The sequence below is a fragment of the Tauraco erythrolophus genome, chromosome 12 (assembly GCF_009769465.1).
Source record: "Tauraco erythrolophus isolate bTauEry1 chromosome 12, bTauEry1.pri, whole genome shotgun sequence".
In the NCBI taxonomy this organism is placed as follows: domain Eukaryota; kingdom Metazoa; phylum Chordata; class Aves; order Musophagiformes; family Musophagidae; genus Tauraco; species Tauraco erythrolophus.
This window is the reverse complement of record NC_141476.1, coordinates 18,368,477-18,379,822: the sequence shown is the minus strand read 5'-3', so window position 1 is coordinate 18,379,822 and position 11,346 is coordinate 18,368,477. Positions and strand designations below refer to the sequence as shown.

At 49.2% G+C, this 11,346-nt stretch overlaps 1 protein-coding gene across 2 annotated transcripts in view; it reads left to right on the top strand.

Annotated features, from left to right (window-relative positions):
- Positions 1 to 1,549: 1,549 nt before the first annotated feature.
- The window catches only part of CACNA2D2 (calcium voltage-gated channel auxiliary subunit alpha2delta 2), a 220,053-nt gene continuing 210,256 nt past the window's right edge, over positions 1,550 to 11,346 (top strand). For both annotated transcript variants that reach the window (XM_086619251.1, XM_086619250.1), the window contains exon 1: positions 1,550 to 1,674. In XM_086619251.1, coding sequence (XP_086475377.1) covers positions 1,550 to 1,674 — 125 coding nt within the window. The remainder of the gene's footprint in view (positions 1,675 to 11,346) is intronic.

Sequence of the window (11,346 nt, the reverse complement as noted above, 5' to 3'; positions counted from 1 at the left end):
ATATCAGTGCCCCTTAACTGCATGAAATTCAGTGTCTAGATGTGCCCACATGAGTTTAGACAGCACTCTTGATGCTCCCAGGATACCAGGAATCTGAGTTTGGGTCCGTGTCCCTCCCAAATGTTTCCTTATCCCATCAGAAAGAAAGAATGGAGGCAATTCCATTCATCAGCAGAAGAAAACCTCTCCTACAAACCACTGCATGGAGTGTTTCAGAGAAGAAACCTATCCTCATCATAATCCTGTCCCCTTCCCAAGCTGGAAGGCTCGTAAACCTCTGTGCTGGGATCCAAACTGCCAGGAGCTCCTGTCCTGCTGTTCTTGTGGGCAGAACCAAGGAGCCTTTGCTTCTTTAAAGTGCTGATATACAGTTTGTGAGGCTTTTCCTCAAGAGCTCTGTGCAGATACTGCCAATCTTGCCCACATTACACCTTTTATGAAGTTAAAGAGGGCAAAGCGCTGTTAGCAACAAATTGCCTGGCCCGTGATTGTCCAGGTTTAGGCCATGTGGGCAGGGAATCGGCGAGCATGTGGGCAGCATTCCTGCCTCGGTCTGTGCCAGCTGTCCCTAGGACTCGCCAGTGGTCAATTTCAGGGAAGCCGAGCAGCTTGGGTTTGGATTTGGAGAAAACGAAATTACACTGCAGCTACCCAGAAGACGGTGTTGCAAAATCCAGGCCTTTGAAAGTCTGGCTCGGAAACCCTGGTGACTTTGGGCTGTGTTTATTAATTCCGTTATCTTGAATTTTTCGTCTGCCCGCTCGTCAGGCTCATGAACGCTCCCCAAAGTCATAGTGTGTTTAAAGAAAATAATCCTGGCTGCTGCTGTTATTATTTAACGTAACTGGAGATTCCCATACGCTGATCCGTCTCCCGGAGGCGGCCCCGAAGAAAACTGCGGTCCCCTGCCAGAAGGGCCAGGACAGCTCGTGGGAGACGGGAAGGGGCCCACGAGGTCCCTCGTCGGCCGGAGCGGGGCGGAGGGACCCGCCGCCGCGGCACTGCCCGGGGAGGCGCCTGCGCTTGCCCCCGGGGGACGGGGGACAGACGCCGGGCCGGGGCTTGGCGGGGTTGGGGGGGGCTGGCGGCGAGAAGCCGCGGCCGGGGTGCCCCAGCGCGGTGCCACCCGCGAGTCCCCGCACGGGGCCGGGGGCGGCGGGACCGGCGGGGAAGGGGGGGGGGGCCGGGGGGGCGCGGAGCGGGGCGCATGCGCCGCGGCGGCGGGGCGGCGGGGGCCGGAGCGGCGCGGGGGGCCGGAGGGAGGGAGGAAGGCGGGCGGGCGGGGAGGAGGCAGGGCCGGGCTGGGCCGCCTGCCTGCCCGCCTATTTGAGGGAAAGTAGCGGTTCGCGGGCGCTCAGTGCCGGCCGCCGCGGAGAGGCAGCGGGCGAGCGGCCGCCGGTCGGTGCCCGCAGCCGGCGCGGCGCTGCCCGCCTCCCCCCTCCCCCCCGCCGAGGACTGCCGCGCTCGTCGCACGAGTGGCGGCGGGGGGAGCCGCCCCGCGGGGCCGCCGCCGCCTCTGCCCCTTCCCCGCCGCGCCGTTAATGGAAACATGGCGATGGCGGCTCCGACCGGCAGCGCGGCGCCCGTCGCCCCGGCCCTCTGCGGCCACCTGGCCCTGCTGCTGCTCCTCGCCGCCCCCGCCGCCCACGGCTACAGCTTCCCCCAGCAGCACACGTAAGTGCCGCCGCCCCGGCCGGGACCCCCCGCCAGCGCGGCTCGGCCCGGCGCGGTGGCGCATCGCGGGGCCGCCCCGGGGCCTGCCGGCGCCGCGCGGGGGAGCGGCAGCGGCGGGGCCGCGGCGGGCGCTGCCGGTGCCCGCGGCCGGCGCTGCGCTGTGCCGTGCCGTGCCCGCCCGGCCGCGCTGGATGCGGTCGGGCGCGGGGGTCTCCGCCCGCTCCCTGCCGGCCGCCGGAGCGGCGGGGAGAGGAACGGACCCAAAGTTGCTGGAGAGCACAAACTTGCCCGGCGGGTGCCGGTGTGCAGGGCGGCTATTGAGGCGTAAAGGTGGCGAGAGGGGGGAAAGACGAAAAAGGACTTTTTTTTTTTTTTTTTTCCCCCCTCCTCGTTTCAAGCACACAATATGGTACCCACAACCGGCCGTACCCACCGGAGTTTGAGCATAAACTAATAACAGATGGATAGTTCCACAGGCTATCCGAGCCGGCGGCTCGTCCTCTCCCTCCCTCTGGACCGACAGAAATTGACTGCAATCTATTGAAAGAGAAAGTCGAAAAGCAGCTCTTTTGGGTGAGGGGGTGGGGGACTGGAGATTCGCGGCAGGAAAGATATAAATAGATTTTTTCGGAAAAAAAGCGAGCGTTTTGGAAGTTAATGTTTGGGAATATTTGCCAACACATTCGGCTCTCTTGCATACTGTAATAACCCTGAAGCCCTGTCCCCCTCCACGCAGCCCTGCGAAATCTTGCCGAGATGTATTTTAAGAGGCTGTCTTCTCCGTTATGAAATGCTGGGGTTTGTTGACACAAAACTGAAAAAAAAATCCAGACGATTCAAAGTAAAGGCTGACACCGCGTCCTTACAGGCTGCGTTTCTGAAGGTGGGGAAAGATTTCAATGACATAGAGTTAATAATAGCAGTGTTGCCCTTAACTTTGTGCTGCCCCAGTGGATGTGCACTGCTTTGTCACAATTTCCTTGTCAGCTTTGATTTGCTTAAGAATAGAAATATGGTTTTTTATATTTATATGTCATAGGAAGTATTTTTGAAAGCCGTTTAGATTAACGTCTTTGATCTCAAAGTACGTTTTTACAGGCATGTAGTCAGGCCTTCAGAAAAGAAGGCTTATCGACAGAAGAAACAGCGTTGTTTATTTGGGAGAGCTGTAGCTTACCGTGTTAATATCTGGCTTCACTGAAGGCACGGTTGTTCGCACTCCTTATTTATTCAGAAATAACCTCCCATTCAAACAGATTCTTACCGAGTTCTTTTGGATCCGGTATCCATATTTCTAAATATCTTTGACCTTTGGGAGTCGGTGGGTTCCCTTTTCTTGCTGTCATGTAAATACAGAAATTCTTCAGAATAAGACCCTGGGAAATGTCTACCTACAGGGGGAGGAGAGGAAAGTGAATGTGCCAGTTCTCGTCCCCATACCACAGCCTTACGGCCTGATCCAGCGTTGCTTTCGCATGAATAATCTTTACTTCCATGAGAATCTCTATAGAAGTAAAGGGGATTATGTACGTGGTGAAGCACAGATAAAGTTTGTGAGATGTTTTTGATGTTTCAGCAGCTTTTCCAGGGGTTGTAAGTTGTTGCTTTCTCCTCTTAAATTTGGAATGCAGAATCATATTATAGAATAAATCTCTTCTGGATACCAGTTTATAAGTCAGAGCTGTGATTTCTTTCTAACTGTGGAAAGTTTTGTAAGAAGATTCTAATACCAGGAGAGACATACTTAAGAGAGGTGTATAATTTGTAAATAATGCATTGGCCTTCCCTTCACCCAGACTGGTTATTATTTATATTGTTCTAAAAAGCTGACACAGTTCATTAGCCAAAGCAGTTTGATTCCAGATAATTTGGTGGGCTTTACTAGAATAGATTTAGTTAGCTCTGTGCTCTCGTATCAGTGATCTTATCAGAGTGGGCCCGATCCTGTACTGAGAGAGGCAAGAAGCGTAAAAACGGAACCCAGTGACAAAGATTCATAATTTCTTGCAAATACGAAGGAATGGTCCTGAAAAGGCCACTGGTTCTGTGTGTGCCCCTGGTGGGAAGTAATGCTGTCTGGCTGCATCCGGAGAAGAGATGAGGACGCAAGACCTCAGCCTGACCTGGTATCTTCTTGCTCCTTTTATTCCCCTTATGACCTGTTTTGTGAACCCAGAGAAGAGAAGAGCCACAAATGGATATTTGATGATGATGCACAATTGCTGGGCAGTAGGTTAGTGCTCTAACATGTGGGCTGAAATGCCTTGCGAGCTCTGCCCTAGGGCTACCGCGACTGTTTCTCGGGAAGGAAATATTTAGTGGGAGTAAAGCGTGCAATGGTGGCTGGCACCAAGGCTTGAACAGCACTCCTCAATTGATTGTCCCCCCCCCCCCCCGAGTAGTTCCCTATCTGCACCCTTCCTCTTTTAAAAATGCTGGATATAACTAATCTTTTTGGAAGGTTTGTCCGTCAGAAGCTGAGTTGAGCTGATGAGATGGGCTGCTAAATTCTTCCTGTTACAAGCCAATTTTCTCCTACTTTGGACAATGCACCCTTGAAACAACAGTGAATGATTCAGAGCATTGATTAGAAGAAACCTTGTTTGTCTTTGGAGGTTTTTCTCTGTAAATCACTTAAGTCATCTTTCACTACAGGACTCCTAAAAATGAGGCTGCTTTTTTAAGCAGCCCCAGAATTGTTTCGTTCTGACAGGCAGCAGACTGAATCATTGGGATATTTTGCCTAAGTGTTTGTGGGGAAGGGGAGAAGGAGAAGAAAATAACAATTTATTATTACTATTGTTTCTTTTTGGTTACAATTGTATTAATTATCATCAGTGCTTCTGTATGTTGATTCTTGGTTCCATCCCTGATAAATCGCTCGTGTTCCACATTATCTCTCTCCTCCCGGGTAGCATGGGTTTAATCATCTTACGCTGAGCTAAGGAAGGCTCAGCTCAGCCAGTTGTCCGAAGGGGAATTTCTCATTGAGATTTAAAAAAGCAAAATCCCATATTGGAACAAACCCATTGGGGCGGGCACGTTAGGTGATGTCCACTGACTGACAAGGCTCTTTTTCGGAATGGGCACGTAGAAGAATGTGCATCTGTGTGGTCAACGGGATTAATGGCTGTGGAAAGAAAGGCTGTTGGTTGCAGTTAATTTTTTTTTTTTTTGTTAATAGCACGCAGAGGGATTCCTGTGGCAGCACAATAACAACCTCTGTTTGAATTTCTGAGAGATTTGGTATTAGATGATTGAAAGCCTGGTCAATCAGGGGAGTCCTGCACCTGTATTGCCGTCGCCTCTCGTTAGTGGGGATTTTGTGCATGTGAGTGCTGGAGAATGTGACTGCCAGTGCTGCTGCCTGGGAGGAGAACGAACCCCCTCCTCACTTTGCAGAAAGGCTTTTTGTCACTTGGGCTTGAAAGAAAATTGCCATCTGCTAGAGGGTGGTGAGCCATTTGCTTCTTGTGAGGAAGCAGATGTGCGCAGAATTGCTGCGCGTCCGCTGGTGAGGCTTGGCTTCATCGCGGCTCTGCAGGGCACATCTGACCAGCCAGCCAGAGGAGAATGGGATGTCTGCAGGGGAAAGCACCAGCCTGGGGACCACAGTCCGGCCCTGCCTCTCTGGCGTGAGATTTAGCACTTGTCAGATGCAGACAGTAGTTTTGGGCAGCTGGCTGGAGGTGGTACCAGTGTTCCTGTGGGAGAGTGAGCAATAAGGCCTAAGAGGTGCCCCACACCACTGGAAGGTGGTCTTGATGCTGCCTCTACCAAATTAATTGTTTCCTTTTAGCAGGTTTGGGTTTGCGCTTGTGTCATTTCACCCCAAATGAGGTTAATAATGCTGGTAGTGATGACACGTCTGGGCTAGCAGGGCTTGAAATAAATAACTCTATTAGGACTGGATGCTTTAGGGTTTGTGGGATGCCCTGTAGAGGAAGATCCTTCTCTTGTTCTACTGCCCACCTGCTGTACCGTCAGAAATTCTCTTCCAATTATGGTTTTGATGCTTGGAAAGGGAACGTGTCTGGAAAGGAGCAGAGAAGTGGGGAGATGGCCCTGCTTGTCTTCTGCTACACTCGACTGAACGGAGAGACAGCTCCATGGGAGGGCAATCTACACCAGTGAGTGACTGACAGATAGCGTTACTCCATCCTTGTGAGGGCTGAGCAGCCTCCAGCAGAACTTTTACCCAGTGGAGGCACAAACACCCAGTGTTCCTGCAACAGCCCCATGTGGGCTGTGCATCAGTGACCAAATCAGCTTTGGAGTGCAGAGAGGCACCCTGTACTGCCCAGAGGTAAGAGAACAGCCCTAGGCAGAGAACCAAGTGTTTTTTAAAAGCCATTGGCAATATTTATTTGGTGTTTTAAAAAACTTTCTCCATTCCTTTTACCGTTCCTGAATGCTTCCTGCTCAGGTATTGCATGGGGAAGGGGCAGACATCACAGAGCAGGGCATTACCATTTTCTTGTCTGTCCTTGTGGCACCTCAACCCCATACCCTGCCTGCAGTGATCTCCTTCAAGATTCTGATTTCAGGAGTTTTTCAACTGTATACATTGAAAAATTTATTAATTTAAATTCTCTTGGGAGAGTGTGTGGGTTCCCACTGAGGTCAATGAGGCTCCTGCACATAAACCTGAAGGTAGAAATGGGCTCATGCTTGGTGTTTGATGGGCTAGTTCAGAAGCTTCATTGTAAAGAAGCTTTGTGTGTGTTGTATGCATGTATGCAACAGCCCCTTAAAAGCTGAAGGTGGTTACATAGGGTCTAAATGGAAACCTGAAAATTTATCCTTGAACGAGCTTCCTGGTGTTTGACTTCAAAAGCCATCAGAAAGGCTCTTGAGGGCTCAAGTGCTGGGGCATCTGCACGCTGTAACATTGTACATGTGCACAAACCGTACAATTTAGACAATTCTTTTTTCAGCCTATGAAATACTCAAGTGGGGTGAAATAAAAGAAAAAGTCATTACCAAGCAAAATACTTGAGTGAAATATTCAGCGAGAAAGGACAGTATCTGAATGTTTTGGTATTTACTTTTCCAGGAACCTCTTGAAAGCAAAATGTGTTTTGTTAGCAAAATTATTTTTTCCTCTCTGGGATGTTGGTAGTACTTTGTTAGTTTAGAGCTGTTCCTGCAATCTCGCCTTCATCCTCAAGTTTATTATTGCTGGGTTGCATGTGGAGTGAGGTTGTACAAACTGTTGTTACTGGCGAGTTGGTTTGTATCAACAAGCTATTGGCATGGTTTTTCTTTAGGCTGAAGCATTTGGTCTTTCAGAGAATGCATGTGGATTTTCTTCATAACTTTGACAGTCATCCAATGACCCTTCCAATTTCAGTCATAAATATCGTAAGAAATAAAAGGTGTTTACCCAGAGCAAAGGATTAATTCTTCCGCTGTAAAGCAAAGCGTTTTTCGCGTTGACTGATGGGTGAGTGATGAGGATATTTAGCCAGATCAGCTTGTGACGGGTGAAAGGGCTGCAGGGCAAGAGACACAAGGATCTGAATGGCAGTCAAGACAGACAAAGGTTGCACGGTCTGTGGTTTCTGTGTCTATTAATTAACTCTGTGCAAGGTCGTTATTCTTGCTTGTGATTAGGCTACTATGCCGCCTCCTCGGAAGCTGCTTCTCAGTCTGGCAGGGTCAGTGCAGGAGCTGTTGTATAGCACACCTTCTTCCAGGACCATGTGAGGCTGCCTTTCAGGAGAACCAGGATCAGGCCTCCTCCCGTTGCTTCTAGTTAAGACTGAGAACTCCAGAGGAGGTAACTGCTGATAGCAATCAAACTGGGTGCTAAATAGGGATATAAACCATTTAGTGCAATAGCTCTGATGATGATAAAGCCTTGGGCGCAGTTGCCAAAACAGAAGTTGAGTTTGCATATCTCTAATGAGCCAAGTGCCTTTGTGCAGGAACGCCACTGAAGTGTGTAGAGTTAAACCCTAAAAGTACAGGATGCAACATGATTTTTAGCTCCGATTTGTGTCAAAAGTCCCTGAAGTTCTTGCAGTGAAAAAGAGATCTTTAATAAGTGGGAGTCTCCTGCCTCTCCTACCATGATCCTTTTTTCATTGTCCGCAAAGGGTGGGAACGGAGCTGCTGTTTCCACAGACTAGGCTGGAGCTACTTTTGCACCGGTGGGTATCTGTTATGAATCCAGTGAAGCTCTGGCCAGACTTTGGATTTCCGTGGGTTCTGCGGGTGCCAAAACTGTTCTGCTACCCTGTCTCACAGAGACACTTGGGGAACCTATGAATCAATATGGGTCGTGCCTACAGTGAGTATATGTGTCACTGTGACAGAAAACTTGGTGCGATGGATTACGAAAGACACGCTCATTTACCTGACAAAGGTTGTCGATTTTGAATTATTTATGAGGTTTTACAGCATGCTAGTAAATTTTGTAAAAGCAATGGAGTCCTCGTAATGTGAGCCTCCTTACTGCAGTTTCCGAAGTAGAGTTTTGCTGAGAAAGTACAGGAGGTGGGGGATGGAGAAGGAGGAGGAGGAAGAAATAGGCAGCGAGTGGAAGGATAGAGAGAGACTGCTGTTTTCATGTGCAAATGATGAGGTGTGCAGAGCAATGATGTGCGAATTAGTTAGATCATGCTGTGCATTGGAGCAAAAATCTGTGTAGTGTTAGAAAGCAACTTATGCTTCAGGGGAGGGCGGGGGGGAAAGGACGGGGAGTACAGATGCAAGGACAGAGAAGGGTGAAAATCTCATGACCAAAATGCTGGCAGCTTCCCATCCATAGGAATCTTATTTGCAGGGGCAGTTTCTTTAAAGTATGTACTAATTTCTGTGAAGTTTCCTTATCTGAGTTCCACCAAATAAAGGATCAAGCCAGAGCTGGCCAGGCTTTTCTGTGTGACGTTTGGTGGCTGGAAGGCTTGTGGGCGTGCAGAGCGTGTGGCTGTGGGCCAGAGGGGTTTGCTCAGGGTAACCCGGGAGGTGTGTGGCCCGCAGGAGCATTGAGTCGGTGTTATCCGGTGGGGAGAGCGAGGGCGGTAAGAGTCTGAGTCCTGGCAGCAGCGTGCCGGCTCGCCTGGGTCCCTGCTGGAACGCCATTTCAGAGCTAAAAATCAGTGATGTGGCAGGCGTGGTGCAGGTTCGCCGTGTAGCTGCCACTGCGGACCTGGTTTGTTGGTGAATAGAGCCTCCCGCACGCTTTCAGGCTTCCAAGCCTCTTGGCCTTCCAAACACAAGCAAAGTTATCCCTTAAGCTGTTAAATTGGTGGAAAGAATTGGGAAAGAGTGTTGTATCCATCTGTATCGAAGTGACAAATCAGGATATGATTCTGCTTATATTCCCCAATGCCTTTCAACTCATAACAGAGCTGAGTCTTGAAACTTTTCTCTTGTTGCAAGCTGCCATTGTGTTTGCTGTCAGTCTGATTCTTCTCCCGTGGGCACTTAGTATTCTTCAGTCCAGAAGAATCTGGTATCCTAAGTCTGAGTTCACATTCATCCTCCAAATAAGAAAACCGAACAAGAGGCATATTTCTAAATATTTTTCAGAGCCAACCTTGTATAAGCCACTTACGCTTCAAAAATGTATAAAGCTCTCACTGATTTAATTTCTGTTGAATCAGAGATATTCTTGTATTTGAATTCTCATCTCTATTGAATTTTATGTAATAATATCTCTTTATTGTGGCCAATGAACACTTTCTCTACAGTATGACACAGTGAGGGCTGTGAATGCAGTACCTTGTTTGCATTTCTGACATGTGGTGGGTTTCACAGTCAGGTTTTTGGCAGCTGTAACACGGACACCAAAATAGAGACAGGCTTAAGCCAAGCGAAGCGCCTAATATTCAACTTCATCAAGTGTTGAAGATTGAGTCAGATTCTGGGCTGTGAGTGGCTGAACGTCTTTTTATTGCTCCATAACGAACGCAGTAGACCCAGGAGGAGCCAAAGTACCATTTCCTCATGTCTGAGGTAGTCTTATAAATTAGAGGTCTCTACTAAGCATTCACTGTAGCATCACATTCTTGGGATCAGCAGGAGGAAAAAAAAAAAAGTATTGTGTGGGCTCATGTGCTTCTAGGACCTCTGCAGGGGGAGGGATGCCCGTTGCCCAGGTAAAAGTAAACCTTCTGCAGCAGCGTGTCATGCATACCAGGGGAAAAAAGGGTGGAAGAAACAGCATTTAATTATTCAAGACCTGCAGGCTGAAAAGAGTTTCAGGACAGTGAGCTAGGCATGCGTTACAGCTTCACGGGCACTCTGCTTTCCCCTCCTCCCCTGCCTGCTCTGGGAAGGAGGGTATATCACAGGAGTATAAAGAAAAAAAAAATCAATATTTTTCTCTTCACGCAGCCCTTAGTTTTTATTTATGCTGTTTTTGTTTGCTGGGAAATCCTAATAATTGTCAATTAGTGACCAAACTGATAACATTATTTTGCCTCCTATAGAATGACAGCACTTCCAAGAGCACAGACTAAAAGAGCATCAGCCCAGGAGAGACCCCCTCTATGCACAGACAGGGATGTTTTCATGCCCCTCCTTGGCTGTGTACAGTGGGACTCCTTGTGATTGAGGCGTTCTTCCTGATGTTGGATTTGTTTTGATGCGGGAGAATTTACTGTTGTCAGTCTTGCCTGCTGTACTCTGTATGTTTGGCTTAAAAGTTGAGAAACATCAAAAAACTTTTCAAGATACTGGGCCAAATTCATCCATGATGTAACGATACTGTGGGATTACACTGGGGAGAACTTTCAGGCCTTTGTCTTTTAACTTTTAAATATCGTGGTGGTTGTGGTTGCTTCTGATGTGATTTTTATTGAGAGATGGAGAAAAGAAATGCATCTGACACATCTATGATCTGTTCATGCTTTGGTCCCAGTTTCTAAATAACCCCATTTAACACCTGCCCGCCTGTTTGACCCCGCAACAAAAATGCTGTGTTGGCATTTCTGACATCAATACCGCCTTTTTACCCATCATCTTAAGGCTAAATTGAACCCTTCTGCATCACTTGCTCCTTGCTATGTTTGTTTTGATCTAGTCTTTGCTTCTAACCAGAACTCTAACCAGCTCTGCCTTGCTCCTACTGACTGCTGGGGCCTGGGGCTCTTTTGTGAGAAGTGTCTTCTTCTGCAGGTGAACCTCATACCCTCAGCTTCCCCCTGCTTCCCTGTGCTCCCTGCCTGGACGCGGGGATGGAGCAGCCAGGTACGAAAGGGCTCTGACAGCCACATCTTGGCACAAGGTCCCACTTCACTGTTGTGGCTGCTGGGCTAGCACATACCTTTTCCCCTCTTGCAGCCCTGTCCTGACCACTTTGCTCGTGCGTGTTTGCTTGAGCAGGCACGGCGGTACCAAGCCGGAGCTGAGGCTGCATCCCGAGGCCAGTGCTCTGCGTGGAGTGCTGCCTGTGGCAACGCTGGTGTGTGGGAATCTTCTCCTGCCTTCTTTCTCTTGACACCACTCCAAGTGGAGCCTTGTGCTGAAAGCATTGCTGGTTTGTGCAGTTTATGGATGTGATTATGTGTGCTGAAAGCGGCCTTTTTTATTTTATAAGGGCCACTTAATAAATGTCACTTATTTGGTGAGTCTTTGGCAACTGAGCGCATGGCCGCCTTCTCATCGGGAAGTGGCTGCCAGACCCCGTCCTGTTCTCTGGAGTCACAGCTGGCTGGTGGA